This window comes from Helicoverpa armigera, chromosome 28 (genome assembly GCF_030705265.1).
Source record: "Helicoverpa armigera isolate CAAS_96S chromosome 28, ASM3070526v1, whole genome shotgun sequence".
NCBI classification, from domain to species: domain Eukaryota; kingdom Metazoa; phylum Arthropoda; class Insecta; order Lepidoptera; family Noctuidae; genus Helicoverpa; species Helicoverpa armigera.
In genome coordinates, this window is record NC_087147.1 from 1002811 (window position 1) to 1027109 (window position 24299).

At 34.1% G+C, this 24299-nt stretch overlaps 2 protein-coding genes and 1 non-coding gene across 4 annotated transcripts; all 3 read right to left on the minus strand.

Annotated features, from left to right (window-relative positions):
- Positions 1–37: 37 nt before the first annotated feature.
- On the minus strand, positions 38–11231 carry LOC110377978 (damage-control phosphatase ARMT1). Of its 2 annotated transcripts, none has more exons than XM_064042350.1 (16): positions 10912–11231; positions 8662–8767; positions 8208–8425; positions 7648–7804; positions 6883–7092; positions 6320–6397; positions 5904–5978; positions 5144–5294; positions 4747–4832; positions 4297–4358; positions 4164–4216; positions 3632–3741; positions 2984–3161; positions 1513–1639; positions 751–869; positions 38–199 (listed from the first exon to the last, which is right to left on the minus strand). In XM_064042350.1, exons 1-15 carry the CDS (start codon positions 11016–11018, stop codon positions 758–760), a joined length of 1830 nt encoding a protein of 609 aa, XP_063898420.1. In that variant the 5' UTR covers positions 11019–11231; the 3' UTR covers positions 38–199; positions 751–757. The 2 variants fall into 2 exon arrangements, with proteins under 2 accessions (XP_063898420.1, XP_063898419.1); XM_064042349.1 differs by lacking the exon at positions 10912–11231 and adding an exon at positions 10331–10740.
- Positions 8883–8955, minus strand: Trnak-uuu (transfer RNA lysine (anticodon UUU)). Its single transcript has one exon. It is a non-coding gene; the product is annotated as a tRNA-Lys (tRNA).
- Positions 11232–14395: 3164 nt separating the features above from the next.
- Positions 14396–17073, minus strand: LOC110377987 (uncharacterized). Its single transcript, XM_049851777.2, has 4 exons — positions 17021–17073; positions 16385–16465; positions 15240–16005; positions 14396–14938 (listed from the first exon to the last, which is right to left on the minus strand). Exons 1-4 carry the CDS (start codon positions 17034–17036, stop codon positions 14830–14832), a joined length of 972 nt encoding a protein of 323 aa, XP_049707734.2. The 5' UTR covers positions 17037–17073; the 3' UTR covers positions 14396–14829.
- Positions 17074–24299: the final 7226 nt, after the last annotated feature.

A 24299-nucleotide genomic window follows, 5' to 3' on the forward strand; every position in this document is an offset into this window, starting at 1 on the left:
TGAAAATTAACAAAAAAATATTAAATAAAACACAAAATAAAGATTCAAAACGAGTTTATTTTTTAAACAGAAAAATAACAATGATACAATATATTAAAGATTTATTTATTTAATAAAAAAATGGTGTAGAAGCCAACTGTGCCAAAATAGTTGAAAAATATTGTTTTTAGAAACAACAAAAAATGAGTTCAATCGCCATCTGAAATAAAAAGAGAAAATATTTTATTAAGAACGCATCCAAATAAAAAGCCTTTCTTGACAGGAGGACTATGTATATAACACTGAAAGATTTGAAAGAAAACGGCCCAGTAGTTTTTGAGATAAGCATGTCAAAACAAACTTTTCAGCTTTATTATATTTATTATTTTACTTTACTAGGAAAACAAACAGTTCTACAACAACCACTAAAACTACAATTTATAATAACTAGAAACCAATTACATGTTTTCGCATATCAAATTATGATATGAATATTTATATACCGGAAACATGAAGTAACGAAAAGGGCTAAAACTGAGTTTTTTTGGGAGAGCATAAATTGGATAGTTTTCCTATAAAGTCTAACTCTAAACTTTTTAACTTTATATTTTATGCAAAAAGCGAAAAAACAATCAAAAGAGCAAGAAATTACAAATTCAAGGATTGTATTAATAACTAATTTTCGTTTTTATTTTTTTATTTTATTTCATATGTCCGATAGCGATATGTTACATGCACATATAGGTGTAATATTAAAATAAATATACTCACAACATGTTCACATGTCCGTATGTTCGGGACAGATGACGCCGAAGCAAGTTTGACAGTAGTCGATGCACGGACGATCCGATATCTTGAGCGGCTCGCCCTTCGGACAGTATTGTATTACTCTGGAAATTCATACAAATATATTTGTAAACACCATAAAACCAATGATTTTTTTATTTTATTCGACAAAAAATGCTTAAATGGGAGAAGCCTATGCCTAAGTAACAGCCGAAATGGTCGATCAATTATGAGGTTAAGCAACCCTCGGTTCGGTCGCTCTGTGGATGCGTGACGAGTTTTTCTCCGAGTTTCGTAAGGCACATTAAATTGATGGGACTCGGCTGTCATTTGAACATCTTTGGCAGTCGTTACAGGCACTCCGAAGTCAGAATGCGTGACAAACAATCTTATGAAGGGGTATCTGGTTGCCTAAATAAAGGGGTTGAGGTCAGATAGGTAGGTAGTCGCTCCATGTGGCACACTGGCAATTAGCTTCACCCAATTGGACTAAAAGCCGACCCCAACGTAGTTGATAAAAGGCTTGGAAGATTATGAAGTTTATGAAGATAGCTGTTCCCCGCGGTTTCGGTTGCGTCCGGGGGAGGAGGGAGGGAGGGGGGGTAATTTTGACCGTACCCGGATAAATAGCCTATGTCACACAGGGTAAAATTGGTTTTCAAACCTGTTCAGCCTTTGTACCCTACAAACAAAAAAATATTTCTTCTTAACTATATTAGTATAGGTTTATCATGTTTGGTGACATACCCATAATCTCCTTTCTGCATCCATTCAGCATCGAGCTTGGTTAGCGCATCCCACTTGCCCTTCGGCAGGCCGCAGATCAGCTCGGCCTTCACTGTGCGGACCGCTATCAGTGGCGCTGGGATGAAACCTGGGGGGGAAACCATAGTATAATGACTACTTGTATTTTAATACAACCACAGGGGAAGTTTTTTTAATGACTCATAAAGATTTTTTTATTGCTCTCATAAAACCTCTAATCAAAAGAATTATATATTTGATATATAAGACCTCATTGTCCATATTGAGAGCACAAAGGGTTTTTTTTCATATTTGGGACACAATAAAATTACTAACATACTATGCCAAAATTGTGATAAAACATAAGGCTCAAAAACATATATACAAAAAAAACATTTTGACTCCTTCAAAATGGAAGTAGAAAGCCTAAAATGAAACCACAAAGTTTATTTTTTGCATTTGAGGAGCCAAATCTCAAAAATTACTTACCGTTATCAGAACTTCACAAACATTCGACATCGAATTTAGTTTTTTGAAGTCCTTAAAATATGAATTCCCTATATAATGATAAATTTACCTTGTAAAGCAGCCTCGAAGCCAGTAGTGGGGTTCAAGTTCCTGTCAGCGAGCAGCTTGCGATAGTTGAGGTCGCCTTTAAACATGATCGCGACGGCGTATTGCAGCTTGCGGTACAAGTTAGGATCGAATTTCTTCATGTCTTTGTATTTTTTGAAGTTTTTTGGACTTTATGAGCCTTGAAGATTGCCAAATTAAATGATTTTGAAGATTTTAAGACCCTTTCTCTTGTTGTCCGAATATATACAGATGGAGGGTCTCAAATATGACCTCATGTTTCTCCAAAAAAGACACCATAAGGGTCCAATTTTGACGCTTAAGATACGTGCCCTTAAAAAATGCTAAGTTGCTTTACCTGCACCGCTCTTGAGGTCACATTTTCTGCGTTTGTGAACCCCTAAAAATGACTTGCATTTTCCAAAATTGCACCTAAAATCATAGTTTTTTTCTGCTATTTTACCTTGTAAAGCAGCCTCGAAGCCAGTAGTGGGGTTCAAGTTCCTGTCAGCGAGCAGCTTGCGATAGTTGAGGTCGCCTTTAAACATGATCGCGACGGCGTATTGCAGCTTGCGATACAAGTTAGGATCGAATTTCTTCATGTCTTTGTATTTTTTGAAGTTTTTTGGTCCAATTTTAGAATTTAAGTTACAGGACCTTCAAAAATTACTTACCTTTCTCAAAATTAGGAACTTTAATATGCCAAGCTTAATCCAATTTAGTCCAAAAAAGATGGCAAAAGGATCCAATTTTAACATACAAGATACATGACCTTAAAAAATGCTACGTTGCTTTACCTGCACCGATCTTAAGATCCCATTTTCTGCGTTTGCGAACCCCTAAAATTGTCTTACCTTTATCAAAATTACACCAAAAATCATAGTTTTTTTTGCTAGCTTACCTTGCAAAGCAGCCTCGAAGCCAGTAGTGGGGTTCAAGTTCCTGTCAGCCAGCAGCTTGCGATAGTTGAGGTCGCCTTTAAACATGATCGCGACGGCGTATTGCAGCTTGCGGTACAAGTTAGGATCGAATTTCTTCATGTCTTTGTACACGTGGGGGTAGGTCCAGTAGTCTTCGGCCTAGGGGGGAAATAGATGGGCATATGGTTAAGTAGCTGTTATGAGGGGACTACTTCCCGCAGAAGGGTAAAGGGGTAGATTTACTTGATAAATGGGCTGTATATATAATAATATTTCAATTCGGAACGGTCCCGACTAATCTAGATTTGAAAATTTAAGCTAACAAAACATACTCTTCAGTGATATACCTGTTCAATTGAAAATGACAGGATAAATAGTCATCTTTTTTAGATGGTTTGTACATTAACTTATATTTTTTAATCAGGAATTTCGATATTATAAGGATACACTTTGTTTTTTTTACATAATTTGTTTGCCCCTCCGAGAGAACTGCTACCCGCATCAGTTTAAAAAGAAGCCTATATACTTTCTCAGACTTTGTATCAAAATTTATTAGTTCAGTAGTTATGGCCTGATAACTGGACATATAAATTACTTTCGTATTTATAACATTAGTTTTGAGAACTTACCATAACAACAAATATTCCATCAGTAAAGTACTGGTTCCACTGCGTTCCAAGGGTTCTCAAGTTATCCGCCTTTATTATCTTTGGTTCACCACCCTCGCCTTCTGTAGCACCTGGTAAATATATACCTTTATTAATATTTAATTAAAATGATTGAAAAGTCTTTAATGTTTGTACCTTTATGAAAAAAAAGCTTCTGCCAGCGGTTTCGAGCATGGGAACTACTTCGCGCACTCGGATAAAAAGTAGCCCATAATCTTCTTCTATAAATGGGCACTGAGGCACAACGCTGAGAGTTTTTTTCAAATCGGCACCAGTTATTCTTGACAATAGTGCGTTGATGCAAAGAAACAAATTCTTCAGCTTTATAATATTAGCAGAGATTGCAATATTTTTTACAAAAAGCAATGTTTTTTTTTTCGTTTTTATTCAAACATACAGAAATTGGTGGAGGCCAAACTACTCACTGGGAACTTAATTTAGATTAATAAATATGATTTTGATAGTGTACTCTATTTAAGTACTTATTACTTACCAGAAGACGCCTCTTTACTAAAATTGCTGTTTGCGCACGCCTCGATGAGGTGTCTAAAAATTAAAATTATAATATTAACGTTTTGAAACGTTCATTTTAAATTCAATATATGTAATGTATGTATGGCACTTACTTGAAATCTTTGATCGTCACATCTGATATAAACCAAGGCATATCTTTGACGTGAAATCTGACCTGCAAACAAAGTAAGTTTTAGTTTTACTATATAAATACATAAAAGGTGTTTAAACATAAGGGTGGTCATGCATTACAAAAGTTTTTGTGTAAGTTTCCATTGAAAATCTATTTAGATCACTTCAGCCGAAAGGCATATATTTCACTGATCAGTTGACAGCTATCAGTTTTCAAGGGAGAATGTCAATTGTTTGTAATGACTGACTCTTATATGGTGTTCTAATTTTCACACATTTTTATTCTATTTACTTTGTTAGAAAAAAAAACATTTTTACTTTTACGTATTTTATTTTTTCTTTGTGCTAATCGACATATATTAACTAGTATATTAACGAATTTAATTTAATGTGATTAGGTAAGACACATCCGACATAATTTAGTTACTTACCTTTTGTACTATTTTCTGAGCGACCAAAAAGTGCGCGAGGCATAGATCCGCAAACAGTTCGTATCCAGCGTTGTCACATACTATATCTGTTAACAAAATTATTATTTTAGTATTTATATTAGAAAATACTAGATGTTTCTCGTGGTTTCACCCACGTCCTGAGGGAACTACTTTCTGTACCGGTATAAAATACAGCCTGTTTTACTCGGGAGTAGTGTAGCTTTCCAACGTTGAAAGAATGTTTCAAATCCGTGAGGTAGTTTCAGAGCCCATTCATGTCAAAATACAAACAAACAATAAAATATTTCCTCTTTATAATATTTTTGTTTGACAGACAGAGTTACTTTTGCATTTATAATTTTACCTAGTGATATTTAACTAAAAGTAAGTTACTTACCAAAAAACACAGCTTGAGGCACCGTCATTTTAGCAGGACAAGGTATTTGTTTGGGGGCTTCTTCTTTCTTCTCCTCTTTCTTCTCTTCTTTCTTCTCTTCTTTAACTTCTGTCTTCTCTTCTGCAGGAGGCTCGGGAGGTGGTGGGGGCAGCTACAAATATAGCGAGAATATTCAAAAACTTGATACTCAGATATTTAAATTGGTTCAGTCGTTTTGGCGTAAAATACAGAGTTACTTTCGCATTAAAAAATATAAAATCGGACGGTTAAATATTTTTTTTTTACAATGAAGAATTTTTTGTAAAACTTAATTCTTATCTAACTTTGCTTTGGTAATCAAACGTTTTAGGAATATGAATCTCGAATAAAGCATGCATTTCGGATATTGGGGGTCTATACTGTAGGTTTTAATTTATAATAAACAACTATTTTCTCAATCGGATGTTTATCTTTTTGATGGCTAAAGGCTCGAGCAGACCGGATGCGTATGCGTAACCACGCGCGTAGTCACGCGCGTAGTTACGGCGTAACCATGAGTTGTAATGTATGGAAATGTATGAGACAGGCCACACCGCTTGCGTAACGACGCGCGTGTCTACGTTACGCAAGCGGTGTGGCCTGTCTCCATACATTACAACTCATGGTTACGCCTTAACTACGCGCGTGACTACGCGCGTGGTTACGCATACGCATCCGGTCTGCTGGAGCCTTTAAGGATGGGTATAAAAATAATTGTAAACTATAGATTTTCTTAACTTACATCTTCTTTACATATAGGCACACCGATCGCTGTGGCTAATCTATGGCAACTGCATTTGAACTTAAATGTGGTATTCTGTAACAAAACATATAAAAATTGATACATTATTTTCTCATAAATGGGATTTTTTTTGCCATTAAATTGACTAATAACTTAAGGAACAAATAAGATAAGTAGCGGCAACTATTCTCCGACTAAACTAGTATTTCTGAAAACCAAATACCTATTTATTTCTCATTTAAAATTACGTTTTTAACCGCCTTCAGAAAACCTGTATGTATGGCTAGTAGTTTTCAGCATAGTACTTGTCAACCTAGGAGGTTTATTTAGGTTTCAGGTAGTTACATCGTGGAAGGTGGTATTTTTTTATGATTTTATTACATAAAAGTAGTAATGTAAATATAAGTCATACATACCGCGTTGACAGCTTTCAACATGGCTTCAGCTTTCGTCACCACTTGGTCGGCTATCTTAGCTGTGTCGTCTACTAATAACTGAAATATAACATACAAATTAGGCATATTAATTTCAATAGCACTTAAAATTATGTTATGTTATAAACACTTGGGTACTACTCCACAAACCGGGATAAAAAGAAGCCTTCCTCGATAAAAGGCCTATCTAACGCAGATTTTTTTCGAATCGTTTCAGTAGTACCTAAGACATGTATTGTGTTCAAACAAACAATTCTTTAGGTTTATAATATTAGTATAGAATAGCTATTTCCCACGATTTCATCTTCGTTCCATGGAAACTACTTCCCGTACCCGGGTAAAAAACTGTAAATATGTTGTTTTGATGTATAAACTAAAATACAGCAAACTTTCATTCAACTTTAGTTATAATTCTTTCAACAGCTTTGCGTAAAAGGGAAACTTCCGTAATACATACCTACATAATTTCTTATTTATAATTTTAACAGAATTAGTAGGTTTATTTCCTTACGTACTTTTTTGTACCTAATCAATATTTATCTTACCTTATCCTTCAAATCCAACACCATCTGAAAGGGATCGTGGCTAACAACCAACGGGCCCTGTTGTGGAGGCTCCTTGTTCCCCTTAGTGGGGGGCGGCGGAGGAGGAGGGTTAGCCCTCAAGCGTTCTGTGGCGTCTTTAGCCGCTTGTACTAAGTTCACCTGAGACCCTAGGGTCAGGGAGAGGTCACATTTGTTGGCCCAGAGGCAGATCTGTGAAAGAAAAATACAATTTACCTTTTATTTTATTTTTTTTTTTTTTCAAATAAATCACCTGCACCAGTACCCATGTTAGCAAATACTACATGCCTTTGACTTACAAACATCCGAATTGATAGCATCCTCCTTTTTCGGAAGTCGGTATAAATGGTTTTGGTTGAGAAAGAAATTTATATGACGTGTTTATTTACACTAATATTATAAAGCTGAGGAGTTGTGTGTAGTGTTCTTCAAATCCCTAAGCTGAGGAGCTACTGGTCCAATTTGAAAAATTCTTTCAATGTTAGGTAGCCCATTGACGAGGAAAACTTTCAGCTACTTTTTAATTATCTAGGTGAGCGAAGTAGTTCTCACGGGAAGCGGATGAATCCAGACCAGACCAACTGTCTCAAAGAGAAATAATTTTTGAAATCCACCCAATAAATAGTTCCTGGGATTAGCGCGTTCAAGCAAACAAACAAACTCTTCAACTTTACAATATATGTAACTTTACTATATATTTACGTATAAACGAGTTATAAGGACTAAAAATATAATTTCAGTACAAACCTTCAAAAGCATTATAAAATCTTGTTTCCGTTTTTCCTTATCCGACTTATTGATCATAGTTATCATTCTATCGGCGACTATACACATTATTTCTACGTTGTTTTCGAATGCCGAGATTTTTTGGTCTTCAAAATAATCAAAATTAGCTAAACCTTTCCTAAAAAGAAAAAAACACGAATCGAAATTATGTATTGTGAAAATGTTGCAACAGCGCCATCTAGCGGTGAGTGGAATTAATTATTTTCAAGAATAAACATTTCAAACAGTGTTATAATTGGATACGAAGAAAATTTCCATTTATTTGTTAGTTTAATTTTATCAAAAACATAAAAAAGTCTATCTCATACGAAAAACTATTTTAATTTAATGTAAGAGACATTACTAAAATGCAATTTAGCGCTATTTTTTGAACAAAGTCAACACTACACTAGTTCCTAATTTCACACCTAGATGGCGTTGTTATACATTTTGTAAAAGCGCCATCTTGTGTGTGAAGTTGGGAACTAGTCGTACAATATAATTTGAAATCTTTTATGTTTAAAAATACTTATATTACTCACGTTAATTCACAGCCTTCCTTAAGTCTCCTGTACACATAACATTCGGTAAACAGAAAGGTATTATTAAAATACTTCTTATGTTCTTGATCGGCTATCCAGGCGTTCCATAGACGGGCGTTAGGCGTATCTACTTGTAAATCATCATACGTCTTGTTCGTAACTAAATCATTCTTTAACTTTGTTACATATTGCATGAATTGCCTTACGTCGTCATCTGACTGAAATTAAATAAGTAAAATTAATTTATTAACACAAACTCATAGAAAATTCAATAAAATAATTATCACAAAGAAGAAATTTAACAATACATGTTACCATGGCAACGGAAATAGCGTGTTTTGGTAAAAAAAAAGTACGATTTGTGATCGTTTAATTTGATTTGTATTTGATCTTGTATTAATAAATTATTGAGGAAATGTTCTAATTTATACTATTTTTAATAAGGTAAACATACCGCCCCGTGAGCAGTTTTTATCTTCGATCCTTCTCTTGATAAATAATCTATTATTTTGGTCAAAATCACTGGTATCCTTTCTTTAAGAGTGAAGTAAGCAAAACTCCTGAAATCAAAGAAAACAAATAAGTTACATAAAAATATCTTAGAAATGTACAAAAAAAAATAAGTATATTCACAAAATAATTTTAAAATAAAAAAAGAAATTGCAAAAAGAGAGCCGCCCGAACAGGGACTTGAACCCTGGACCCTTGGATTAAAAGTCCAATGCTCTACCGACTGAGCTATCCGGGCTATGAGAGACATGTTAAAATTGTTGAGTCAATTCTACAAACAAGATTTTACATTTGCGTGTCAACTTTCATTCAAGACAATTTACGACTTTATTCACAAAAGAAATAAAGTTCATATTGCCATAACATACAACTTCGTATGAATCTCTTACACGATTTAGATTCTTATTGTAGATGTCTTATAGGTTAAAATCAATTGTTTTCTTAGTGGACATACAAAAAATAATGTGTGCAAAATTAGATGTTCATGTAGAAGGTCTAAAAATAGAAATTATGTACGATCAAGGGTTTGTCAGGGACAAATATTGTGGACAATAGTGTTTAATATAATAGCAAAAATAAAGGTTATTTTTTATGATACCTAATAGATAATTTATAGCTGATCTATTAGCTATTCTTGGAATTTGTAATTTTAGTTATTTATCGAAATTATATTTTCCTAAATAATTACAGTAGTAACATAACTTTGCATATGAAAAATTAAATAAATGAAGGCAAAACAGACATGGGGGTTTGGGTTCGTAATAAAACCAAAACTTTGTTTTGTGAATGAACCAAAAATGTTTTTCAGTTTATAAAAGGATGGCATAACAATATGTAAATATAATCTTTAGATTAACAGATAATTCTATAAACAATCTGATAGCTAGACTTAAAGCACTGCATATTAGTGCAATGATAACAATTTTATAATACCTATTGTCTCTTTGTAATTAATGCTCATCAACATCAATGAGATAATTGATAAGAACTTCTGTCTTAATTAGTGAGCTTATCAAATAGCAAAAAACAGATCCATATTATTTTATGTAAGAGTGATAATAATTTTCCACTGTTACTGATGTCCGCATAAATATAGCAAGTGTTACCGGTTAGCCTGGAAGCCGACCCCAACATAATTGGGAAAAGGCTCGGAGGATGATGTTATTATTTTAGCCCAGTTCTTAAAGAAATAAATTGTTTTGTTAACGGTTGGCAGCTTTTGATATATGCCTCAAAGAATGGAATTCAAAAGTTACCGTCAATATGCAAAATGAATTGTTTATAGGAACCAGGCATAAATATAGTTGTTTTAGAAATATCTATGCATGAAATAAATTAATCAATGATACTACAATAGGCAGTAAAGTACATGTACTAATTTTATAAAGAGGAAACTCTTTGTTTACTGTTGCCTCAGAAACTACTGAACCGATTTGAATAATTCTTTCACTATTGGAAAGCTACACTATCCTACAGTAACGCAGACTATATTTTTTATCCCCGTACGGACAGTAGTTCCCCCGGGACTAGGAAGCAGGAAAACAACTTTATATTTTTTTTATCACACTATGGTCATAAAAAAAAATCTTTCTAATCAAAAAAAGAATACATACTGTTTAAACGTGCCCTGCAGCGGCAAATTCATAGGCGTAGCTGTATCTATAAACGGCGAAGGTTTTTTTACACCAATGAAGGGTCCCCCGTAAATGAAATCGGGCCTCGTATAATAATCTTCATCGTCGTCTTCTTCTTTCGCGACATTAACGTCTGAAGATCTTTTTGATGAAGAAACTTTCCTTGGAGAACCCGTTCCTGGTGAAGGAGTGTTTGAAATCCGAACTGGAGAAGCTACTTTAGCCGGTGAAGCAGCTCCTGGGGAACCCGGCTTCGGGGTAGACGGGTCTTGAGGCGGAGAACTCATTTTTTGTTGTTAAAGACAAATTTTTATGCCATAACCGAATGGATATTGTTTATTTTTGTAAAAAAATCGAATGTTGTGATGACATTGAATTGACATTGACAGTGAGTGAAAGTGGATGAGCGTTTGCGAAGTTTATTACGTTAACTTTTTTTGATGGAATGATAAATTAAATAATTGATTTATTCACAACATTACATTCTCATGCTATAGCATAATTTCTAATTTATAATTCTTATAATGAAAAACCTAAAATATTCGTTATTTATCACATACCTGCCATATATTGCACTTGCTTCCGTGTTAAACGGAGTCAAAAGTCTCATCACCGGCAAATTCTCCGTATCAATATAAACACCGTTGTTATAATTATCTTCATCCATATTCGCACAATATTTCAATTAATTAACTAAAATATAAACGCACTGGCTTCTTATAATAAGTGGAATAAACCACAAATATCACGGAACTAAAAATAGTTTTGGCACTTTTTGTTGCTATCACAAACACGCGTCTCACTATTTTCACTCACGATTGATTGTAAAGATTCAGCTGTGTTTTGATCAATGACATAGGATCTACTGGTGGCTACGTACCTATATGCTGTTACTAATCATATGGCACTTGTGTCTTGATAACGTAGTTGTAACCTGACCTTGTACAGTGAACTTTTATGTTCAATCGGTAGATACTAGATGGCGCTAGCTGTTATTCTTTGCCATTGACATAATTATATACGTAGTACATAATATATATATCAGTTCTTTGCTGTGTGTAGATAGGTATTTCACAAATTAGGCACTAAGCACCTACCTACCTTACGTAGGTCTTGAATGGAGACTATCTATCTAAAGAACTATATCCATTCCATTCGAGCAAGCACTTTATATAAAGATAAAAATAAAACCATCTTGATGAGTTCTTTAAACAGTGATATTAAAATGTAGGTAAATACCGATTTCAAACAATATATTATATTCATTATCTTATGCAGCAGTTTATGTGTGTAAAATTTTGCTAAAGAGGGTTTATCACTGAAAGGAGTTCTGACTTAGCAGTATGAGAATAAAACAAAGATGTTTCAATTTAAAATTATATTATAAAACATGCAAATAAGTTTGTACTGTTTTAGTAAACAAGCTTACAAATACATAAAATACGTACTTAGTGTACATTAGAAAATAATTCGGAATATTGAAACAGTAAATAGTAATTATTAAAAACCATATTCATTACATATTGAAAGTTCTGAAGCATAGACAATCTTTTAAAACATACAACCTCTTTAGACGGTTATCTATGGGTATAATTAATGAAAAAATATTGTTTCAAGTTTTGAAAAACATTGCAATAGAGTATCTATGGGAAAATAACTTTTTAAAATGTTACTTTAACTCAGAAAACATTAAAATTATCAGAAAAACCATAAGAAAACTGCATAAAATTTTTTATAACAATACTAGAACATTAAAATCATACAAATAAAAATCTAAAACAAAACAAACACTCCTAACTTTTTAATAAACTCATTTGTACTGAAATCAGCCTTAAAACTAGGAACATTTGTAGTTCAAAACCATTATTATCTAAGAAATGCAAAAATTAACCTTACAGCTAGAGAAATATGGTCCATATGAAACCTTTCACATTTTAGTTCATGAACAAAAATCATTATCTAAAAATTTCATATTTAAGAATCAAATCGGGGAAAGAAAAACATTAAAAAATCGGTACCATAGTATGTTGAGACCAATTCTAACAGAATTTAGTCTTTATAAGGAACACAAAAGAAAGAGTAAATTAATATTACAGAAATCAATAAAGTATCTTTAGATACCAATAAAAACTAGAAGCAAAATAGGCAAATTGGCATAGTGAAATAACTTCACTAATACATAAAATTAGAGAACTGTTAGGGTGCATCTACACGGTGCATGTAGCTGGAGCAAGTTAACAAGCGCAAGTGACAAGAGCACGCGGGTGGGTATTTTGCTTTGGTACATACGCGAGTCGCTGGACCCGCACGTTATTAAGATGCATGTAACCTGCTACTTGCACCCTGTAGATGCACCCTTAGTCTAATTAATATTCTTCATACATAGTTATAAAATGTAGCGTAATCCTAATTTGTATCAGTCACAAAAATCATAAATTACTGGACATAAGTTTATTTACACTGCCACTAACACATTATTAAATTCTACCACTAAATGGCTAGAAATCTCACGCAGTGAATATCTTATAGAATATTACCTCTATTATTATTATATAGCAGGTATTATTAAAAGAACAGATATAGAGAATTTTTTTTCATGAAAGCGGGTCAGCGTTTCTTGTTTACCTAAGTAAATATACATACAGAGAGCATGTAACAATAATTATATATAAGTATGGCTCACTCATCTTCGTAATCAAATATGTAGGTATTTCTTAATTAATTATAGGAACACAGTATAAGTAGTTTATTTATACACACAGTTAAAAAAGTTATTTGAAACATGTTCCAAAAATTTTAGATGCCATAAAGTTACAATACAGTACAAGAGCAAAAGGTGTCTAAAATATAAAGATTTACACATAATCATGTCAAACATGATTTTACATTTTCAAGATTTTACCCATGGAGAACAAAAATGACTATAATAGCGGAGATGCCATAACGGAAAAAATGTCCTAAGAAAGCATCGCGCCAAATGGGTGTTCGTTGGACAAGGAACGTTATTGTCTCTGCCCTTATACGCAAATTTATTCAAATACGAAAAATCGTTGACAAATGTCTCTAGGATCAAAACGCTTCGTTCGTTCACTAGTAACCAATCTTTTTAGTACCTAATGTCCACCATAGGTATTTGAGCTAGAAGAAGGCGTCTGACCTACCTGCATTATGGCATCTCCGCTCATCTATCCTTACTCTGTGATTTTACCTTTTTTATAGGTGAGTCATTATTTTTAAATCAGTCAAAATATTAAGAAAAAGCCACGATTTTATAAAGAGATTAAAAAATTGCATATAGCAGTCAAAAAGTATAAGCAAAACACGATTTATAATGATGGTAGAATAATCGTCAATCATATCAAAGTTTAAAGAAATAAGAGTTTACAGAAATGTATAGCACTAAGAATTATAATTCCGAACAGCAAAATAAAATTTGAGATAAGAAAAAAAAAACAATTACTTTCTAAAAGAAATATAGTTTCTATGAGCATCATTAATTAAACTACTATAAAAATAAACTACTTATTTTAACATCATATTATTATGATCAGTAATTTTATTTGTCAAGTAATAAAAACACTTCAGTTTGTCAAAATTGTGATATCAAAAAGTTAAGCTTGTAACATGATTTGGCATAGGACTTTCTTGTACGTAAAATTAAAATAACTTGGGAAAGAAATACACGATTTTAGAAAGAATTGTAAGTAAGTTTTACAGGCTCATAGCCAAAATAATCTCTTTTTAAGAGAATCTAGTTTGTAATAAAAATGTTGTTATTGATTATTTATAATTATTTTTAGTCAGTCATTGAAATAACTTATTATTAATGATAGAAATCTTAGGAGACACTTTTTATGAGATCAGTCAATTAGTAAGTTGAAATTCTAAGTCTTTTCTAAATTAGTCTTATTAACAACTAAAAAATTCAAAACTAATTATTGGTTTTTTGAACAAAACTTTTAAAAGTATTTGTCACCTATACTGAATGAGATCATATGTACCTATAAGTTAATGTAGGTACGTGTAATGGAATAACAAAATAGTATGACCATCTAGATATTTGAGGTAACAATAACAATAATTCGGAGAATTTGAAAAATCTAGGGGGTCATGCATATCTTGTTTTTAAGTTTAGAAACAAAATTACTAACTATATTATGTAATCATTTGTAGCTGTTTAACAGCTGTTTACCTAACTAATGAAATGATATCAAATTAGTCATTAGTGTCACACATTTTGAATAATTATTATGTATCACAATATTTTTTTTTGTCATATAATAAAGGCACATAGAACTTGGCATCATTTTAATATTTTAATCACAATAATCTCTTTGTCGAAAGTAATAAAATTGAATAAATTCCCTCCTATCCAATGAGTTATATGTGATACACACCAATTGTTTAACCATTGTGTCTGCATCGTGGACAGTGAAGTGGTTAAAAATATATGTATGTATATGAAAATAGTAAATAAATTAATACCTTCTCCTACCATTGCTTTTAATCCTTGTGTTCTTTAGAGTTATAGTGGTAGACTGTAGTGGTCGGCCATTATTGTTGCTGCGAAGCACCGGGCAGTATGTGCTGAAAAAGATATATTAAATAACATTAGACAATTAGAAGGTATGGGGTAATAGATTTTGATAATTTTCCAGAGTGGAAAATGTAACTTATTTTATTTGAATCATATTGTTTTGACTTAATTAAATTTTGTTTCTTTATGTGCTCTACAAAACTATAAATACTAAAAAGTATTTAACAAATAAATACCAATTTAAAGTCAAATGATTGGTTTAAAAATATTTAAGCCTGGATTATATGTTTGAAGAACATTTCTCTCCTAAAAAAGTATTGGCAATCAGAAGTTGAAAAAGTTTATACTTACATGGTATGAGCATTATCTCCAAAAGCTCCACAAATAGAGCAAACATGTGACCTCAAAATTGGACAGGACACAATATTCTTATTGTCAACATTTTCCCTTACATTATGAGTCATATACACAGTTGGAGTCTCCCCATTCTTGCGACAAAAGGTACACATCTTCGGTTTAATCATCTCTTGGTCTCTCGAAGAAGTTGGCCTAAAGTTTGGCTGTCTTGGCAGCTTAAATGGCAATGTTGGCTGCATATGTGTTGGCCCAACGTATACAGATTTTGGTGTACTCGGTAATGTTGGTGAAAACCTTGGTGAAGCTTGGCTATAGTTTGATATAGGGGACAGTGTAGAAGCTGGTGGCTTGAACTCGAATTCCCTCTTTTCTGCTGGAAATAGCTCATAGAAGACGTTCTGAGTATAATTCTTCTGCTCTGTACCAATACTTGGTGGTGTCGGTGGGAATAAATGGTGATCATCTGGCTGCCATATTGTATTAGGGAATTCTATGTCATGTTCATTCATTTTCATAATTTGCCTCACCGTTGGTGGTTCCGGCTTGTCAAATATTTTACGTCCAATGATCGGTCTTTGGTGTCTGACTATGTATGGAGTGTCAAATGCTGGTCTGTCAGTGTCTGAACGGTGTGACATGTCTGGAAAGGAGTCTGGTGACAGGGAGTCAGCAGAGCTTGAAGAGTGGTTGACTGGTGTTGACTGCCGGAACGGTGATGAGAAATTTTGGCTCGGCATTGTGGGAGGAAACTGGTAGACATCTGAAATGTGAATTTTTATAGTATCAGTGCTTATAAAGATTAGTTTCAAGAGTTTCTACTTAGAGAGAGGATAAAGTTTGATAAGTAGGTAAAAATACAGTTAAGAAACAATAATCGTAAATCTAAGTTCTGATAGTGGTACCTACGTAGCTAAAACTAGCGACAGCTCGAAATAATTATCAAAACTACAGAAAGTCATTTGTTTTACGCAATTTACACTCATTTGTTTACATTTGATTGAATATTGATCATAGTTATTGGCATGGCTGAACAGCGCACGTCATAGAAAACTTCCAAATGACAACTTAATTATTTTATATTCGAAAACAAAATGAAATCTCGACAAAATAAAAGTTTAGAATGTTTTTGTTTTACTCACCATTTTCTGCGTTCCGAGGGAACAAACGATTCATTTCATTCATATAATCGTTATTGCCTTTCGTAGGAAACATTTTTGGACCTGAAATAACACCAGGATATAATAAATAAATTAATTGTCACTATTTACATTTTGCATAAGAAAAAAAAAAATCAATCATCCATTTTGAAAGTTTTGCGGAAGTTACGTCACACGAAAATATGGCCAAATTATGTCGAATTAGATTCTTGTAAGAATATTATTAACCAAAACCATGATGTCATTACTTTATCATGTCAAGGGTAAACTTTTAAAATAATTAAGTATTATTACAGTTAATCAAATCGCTAAATTATCTCAAACTCAAAATAATACTGTTAATAAGTACCTACTCTCTAAGTTCCGGATATTCACAATAGGAGGAGACAAAGAAAAATATAATGAAATTACGCAAATAGAATAAAGTAAGACATTATAAAATTCAATACCTATTTATAAGATTCATATAAGTTTAGTCACGAAATTCCGTATAAAATATGATAAAAAATTACGAAAAACACACATAGGTACACTAATTTGTGTACCTAATACAATATATACCGAAGTAAAAAAACACAAGGTTTCGTGTAAATAAATAACAAAATAATCAAAACTTACCGATGATAGAGCTCATTAAATACTAGCACAAGTTTACTCTACGAACTTCGGCGTCGAAATGAAATATTTTGACAAAAATAAAACTGATTATTTTCGCCTTTCGGCACCGCACAAAGGATGCCGATAACCGTGCTTGTTCTGTGGTTAGAAGGTTCAGTAGTAATAGGTTCGATTTTTTGTCAAAGTTTCAATAGAATTTTAGGTAACTATAATTGAATGTTGTTTTAATGTTTTGGTGCTTATAGGTTGTTTAGAAGTGCGATAAAAGAGTAATAATTAAAATGCTAAAGTTTAAGTTATTAATGTAGTTATTTGAAATATTTAATTACAAAACCTTTAGTTTTATCCCAGACCATATAATTTTTTTTCATTAACCTAAGATTCATAAGATTAGGAATGACTATCAATCAAACTAATAATAAAAATCACAGTTTACTTTTCCAGTACAAGTAAAGCTACATGTCTATCAAAGGATCCGATGATATTGTCGGCACTCATTTATTCAAACACAAAAGAGCCGCCTCCGATTGCCGTTTAGTTGTGCTACTCGATAATAGATGGCGCTGTTAACAAATAAACAAGAAAGTTTTTGTCAAAGTTTTTGTTTTATTATTAGTCTATTTGGAGTTTTAATCTTGATTAAATAATAGTAATGTACGGTTTATTGAAAAAATAATCATCTTAAGCATTTAGTAAGTATTTACGTAACCATTTAGTAATTTTTCATTGGTTTCAATTATCACCGGTAGATGGCAGTGTGTTAAAATGTTTGATGAATTAAAAATCGTCCTTTTGAGGGCGCACCTACATAACTTTTACGTTGTGTACCTACATAAATGACTTAAATCATCCTTCAGTCCCTTTTCAAATTTTATTCAGTTTTCGGCACTGCTCTTGTCTCTACTTTGTCGCCTTCCTCTCTACTTTTATCGTAATGATGACTATTTCTTTGATCTGAGAATGATGACTTAAAGATAGATAAAAGTAGGTAAGCAAGTCATTAATTTTGAATGCCGTGTGCGTTTGATAAGGGCGTCTCAAATTAAAGATTGATTGCCACCGACTCACCAAGAAAAAGAAGAGGCGCAGTCAGTCCATGGAGGGAAGGTAACCCTCTCGGTCCATTACGTGTTCCAGTACCTACATTGGGGAGGAACGTTAAACTGTGGGTTCTCTCCTGGCTATCATTTAAACATCTCTGGCAGTTGTGACGGCTAGGCAGCAGCCAGATAGCCTGACAACCTGTTAACAAAGGGGTTTGAAGAGGTCAGCTAGGCTGTCGTAGACTGGAAGCCGAACCCAACATACCTACCTAGTTAATCTTTTTACTTTTACAGCCTTTTTATCGTCCCACTGCTGCGCATAGGCCTCCTCTCGCACGGAGAAGGATTGAGCATTAATCACCACGCTTGCTCAATGCGGGTTGGTGATTTCAGACTTTATAGTCCAGGTTTCCTCAAGATGTTTTCCTTCACCTTTTTTATCAGCCATTGGTGTCTAAGATTACTTAGAAAGTACATACAAACTTAGAAAAGTTGCATTGGTACTTGCCTGACCTGGAATCGAACCCACACCCTCATACTCGAGAGGTTGGTTCTTTACCCACTAGGCCACCACGACTTCTCTAATCTACTTGTCAAATAATATTTATTAGCTTCTGCTCATACCTTTTCGAACAACAATTTCACAAAGCAACCGATCTCCTTTCTAACCATAACCTTCTCAAGTTCACAAGATGGCGTATTGGCGGCTATTAAAACTCAAATAAAGAACAATATGGCTGCGTTGCATCATGGACGAGTAATTACAAAAGTTTGCCCACACAGACGTAGCGAGTAGTGAACAGATAGGAAAACACCATGCGTTTTATTATTATTGTGTGGTTTTGTGGGGCAAAGAGTGTTTTATTTGAAGATGCGACACTGATTCTAACTGTGGGTAGGTACTTAGGTACTACTACTTTCAGTTGTAAGATAATTGTGAGCTCTTCTTTGAGTTTGATACCTAATTAATTTAAAATTTTTGGATGTGTTTGTAATTGAAACTTTATCATTTCAGAATAGTTAAGTAGGTATGCAGTAATTTAAGGTAAAAGTAGATTTTTCGAGCAATTTTTATCATAAAGATAAATACTTAAATAAAGTTAAATAGGTAACTAGAAAATCTGAAAAAAAAATTAGTATTGTTAATACTTTTTTTTTCATGATATAGGTTTATTCATTTAATAATATGAGACAACTGTCAACACCATAGCTTTCAATGGCAAAAAGTTCAAACTCTCGTCGCCCTGAAATCACAAACTACCTAACGCCGATTATTAGACGTGAGGCTGCAGAGGTGATATTATCACCTCTGCAGCCTCACGTCTAATCTATGGCACAAAACAAATAATCTCTGGATTTGGAGCAAGGTCAGTGGATCGCAATTATGAACCAATTGTGTCCGGTGTCTTCTGAGCGCGGTGTAAGGTGTAAGCGGCAGCGGTAGCGGGAGCGAGGTGAGAGAGCTTTTAAACGATGTTGAAAAAAACTAGTTCCTCTGCGTTTTTGGCTTATTTCCATCGAATAAGTTGTCGTTGTTGCTACGAAGTTGAATGTAACATAATCATCGATTTATAGGGAGATAGACTGTTGTTGTTTTCTTGTTAGAGAGCATTTATCTTAGGGGGTTGCGATGCCGGGGCTGCGGGATTGTTTGCGCGAGTTACCGTGGCCCTAGTACATAAAGGGCTCAAGAAGGAATATGGTGGGTTTGAGTCAGTAATTCAGTATAGTAAGAGTCTGACGTTCCCAAGGCAAGCCGGTGAAAAAGCTTATAGAAGGACGGCCCGGAATAAAATAATTCTATCCAAAATCGCTCTCGCTCACAACTTGCGACAAAATCAAATACAATAAGCGTTTTGTTTATTGTTTTTATATACATTTGACGAGATTGACGTAGTAAGATGTGTCTGCTTATTATTGAGAAGAAAGCAAGGTCAACTGAGAGATATTTGATAGCTCTAGGAGACGAAAGTGATGTAATAATAAGCTATTAACTATTGTTTGTATGTTAATAAGCAAGTATGTTTAGCGATGTGGAAAATTGCAGAAGCTATACCTACTTAACTTACTTACTTTACTCTTTCGGGCGGTCTATACCTAATATCGAGGATGCATCTTTAAAAAGGGCCAAATAATGAGTAGGTATGTAGTCTGGTCCTTCCATCTGTCGCTATTTCACCAGGTTATACCTACCTACTTATCTCATGAACCATGGTACATAGAAGAAAACTAGAATGGCATAAATATTTGAGGGGGCTCTTCCATAAAATAAACGTGATTTGTAAGCCGTTCTATAGATAACAGTCAGCATTAAGAAGTCAAAATAATTTGGCTCTAATTAGATAAGCACTTTTTCCCGTCAAAATCACAAAAGGACAGTAGCTGTAGTTAGTTAACAGTCAATCCTTCGTGTTTGAGTTCAATTCGGCCTGTTTTTTTAATAATATGCCTACCTACTTCACGAAAAGACTCTTGCATCCTATGATGATATGACCGTAACTGATTAACATGTTATTCAAGCTGTCACTCACTGTCAGCAGTCAGATCAAGTGTTTCAGATTGATCATGTCTGTTTGTCTGTATGTCTGATTATGATCACATTGAAGGCGTGACGGTCACTACATACAAGTAGTGGCCTAGTGAAGAACCAACCTCTCAAGTATGAGTGTGTGGGTTCGATTACAGGTGAAGCAAGTACCAATGCAACTTTTCTAAGTTTCTAAGTATATCATGGACACCAATGACTGTTATTGAACATCCTTGGCAGTCGTGTAGTTAAAAGACAGTACGTCTGACAACCAGTCTAACCAAGGGGTATCGGGTTGCCCGGGTAACTGAGTTTAGGAGGTTAGATAGGCAGTCGCTCCTTGTGGCACACTTGCGCTCAGCTGAATCCGGTGAGACTGGAAGCCGACCCCGACATAGTTGGGAAAAGGCTCGGGAGATGATGGTGTATGTTTGTATGTATGTGTGATTATGATCACATTGAAGGCGTGACGGTCACTACATAACGCCTACCTTATTAGACCATGAGTTTAGTGGATGTGAAGGTGAAGAGTTTCGATTCACGGCCGTTTTTGGGTTTTTGGAGGATTTTAGATTTTATATAGGTAGGACTAGCAACTAACTAGAATTTCGCAATTAGTGCAAGATCAAAAATAAAACAGTTAGTAAATAATCTGTGCTGGACTTTATTAGACCTTACGACATAGACAGCTACCCCAAAGACGTAGTGGAAAAAGAGAGAGAATTCATGACATACATATGTATACAATCATCCGAACGCCCGGTCCAAGAAGTCAGGATCTGTGTTTTTTTAGATATTTCGTGAAGTAGATAGAAATCTGTTCACATCAACATGATCATCTAACTAAATTTTTAATAGGTCCAAAAGCTGAAATTCATAGATATTTTAATTGGAAGAATCTCATTGTCTGTGATTCGTTTAGGCAAAATAATTGGGTAATTGCTTTGTGCAATGCATAAAAATCTTATATGGCAATCCTAATGTCGTTTTGGCGTCTTTTGAGCTGGCAAAGACCTTAGACGTACCACGTTATAATAAGTACCTATGTGGGTTTCTCTATTGTCTACTTATAAAGTAAAGAGCCTGGATAGTCAAGTAGTGACATTAGGTTACTGTAGGTTCCGGCTGTCATTGAATATCCTTGGCAGTCGTTACGCGTAGTCAGAAGCCAGTAAGTCTGACACCAGTCTAACCAAGGGGTATCGGGTTGCCCGGGCAACTGGGTTGAGGAGGTCAGATAGGCAGTCGCTTCTTGTAAAGCACTGGGGCCCGATTCTCCTAATTTTACTTAAGCGACCTTCGATTGACGTTCGACTCGATTCGACTGAGACCCAACCCCGACTCGATTACGATTGAAGCGTATGTGGCATTCCGCTATTTTTTCTTTGAAATAAACGTTTTTATCCTTTTCTGTCATTCAATAATGAATCATTTTGTCTGCAAATGATTTACAATTGCAAAATGATTGTACAGCAAACTACCGCATAGACCAAAATCATCAAAATAGCAGACCAATCGCACACCAATCAAATGTCAATCGAATACGATTGGTCTTTTATTAGTAGCAGAATGCCCGATATGGTTAAAACTGCTATTACGATCATATTGCGATTAGATTTCTATTCAATTTTGACATTATTAACTTAGGAGAATCGGGGCCCTGGTACTCAGCTGAATCTAGACTGGAAGCCGACCCCAACATGCACATGGTTTTAGTATTTCCGACTCGGACCAAAATTGCTTTGTCAGTTTTAAGAAACGCAAGGCAGCATGGAGTCTGGAAGTTAGTGGTCTGCGCAAATGCTTGTCTACCACTTATATGCAATCCGCAGCTGGTTAATCTTAGTGCTTATATTAATCTATACTACTTAATATTATAAAGCTGAAGAGTTTGTTTGTCTGTTTGTTTGAACGCGCTAATCTCAGGATGGTCCGATTTGAACAATTCTTTCGGTGTTAGATAGCCCATTTATCGAGGAAAGCTATAGGCTACTTTTTATCCGGGTTCGTGCAGAGGTTCCCACGGGATGCGGGTGAAACCGCGGGCAGAAGCTAGTCCTTGATAAATGGGCTATCTATTAACACTGAAACAATATTTCAAATTGATCCAGTGGTTTCTGAGATTAGATCATTCAACTATGTATTTGTTTTTTTGCTTTATAATATCAAGATGATAACTAAAAATAGTCTGCAAAACTTTGGTGTCATTGTTCTATTCAGACAATCATTAAAAACCTTTTGTCATTCATGAAGGTGGTATTAATTAAGTCAATTATAATATTCAATAATTGAATAAGACTAATTACAGGGAAACGGAATTGTATAAAATAAATTGGTATCAATTACGAAGCTTTGGTATCTTTTTAAATCAAACTTTGTCTATGATTTAGCAAATTAACTAGTAAAAAAAGTATCTGTTGTCTATATTGGTTCTAAGTTTAACGGAAATCCAATAAAAGTAACATCTGTACTATATCTATAGGTAATAAGTTTATTGGGTATGTTTGATTTAAATTGCAAGAGAAATAACAATAGTTTTAATGTGATTTATTTCGACAATACCTCTAATACCTATCTTAATTTTCTCAGTATTTCACAAACAATTTATCGTCATTAGGCCCCTAAAAAGGCTATCTTAACAATAACATCTTTAAAAATAAAAACATAACTCATAAATGTTGTAATGTTGGCGCGCTTTGTAATTTGAAATTGGAACGTGGTCTATGGGTCCTTGGAGGAAAGATGGCCGCCAATGATCTTCGTTAACGAATATAGAGTATTATACATTTGTAAGATAATTATATGTGTTATGTTGAACGAAAAACATTTGAACATCTTTGGCAGTCGTTACGGGTAGTCAGAAGCCAGTAAGTCTGACAAGAAATCTTACCCTGGAGTATTGGATTGCCCGAGTTGAGGAAGTCAGATAGGCAGTTGCTCCTTGTAAAACACTGGTACTCAGCTGCATCTGTAAGACTGGAAGCCGACCCCAACATAGTTGTGAAAAGGCTCGGCAGATGATGAACTTCTAGGCCACCACGAAATACATTTTACACTAAAATTAAATCATTAAACGAAGTACCATTATTAACGCAATGCAATAACATGAATTAATATCTACTATTGCGCTTACGAAATATTGCAATCTCGAACTGAACTGATTTGGGTAATTAGGCACACCATATTGGCAGTAAGTAATCGACGAAAAATTACATGTTTTGAAGATATGAGTAAGATGTTTCTAACATCCTAGTGTATGTATGTGGTTACTGGTACATGTACCTATGACGAAACAAAAATATTTCGTATCTTTTCGCGATAAATTAAATCATATTTGAACGGATTTTCTTTTGGTTATATACGAATAACTACGGAAAGATTTTATTCATTCTAAGAGCATTTAGGAGATCACTTAATACGAATTTCGTTTTCACCAACATTTTTAAGTGTCCCTTTTTCAGGCTTTAGACTTCATGTTTCTAAGCGAACTAAAGCGAACTAAGAGTTCCTGAGATTTGCGTGTTCAAGCAAACAAACCATCTGTTCAGTAACGATTGCTATGCCCAAGAGTTGACTATGATTTCGTATTGCATGGGCAGAACATTACCCACATTACATTATTATCATTTTCACGATTCTTGCAATACCTAGGTACCTACCTATCTACATTTTCCGTTTCACACACTACCTTACAATTAAGTAAGTAGAT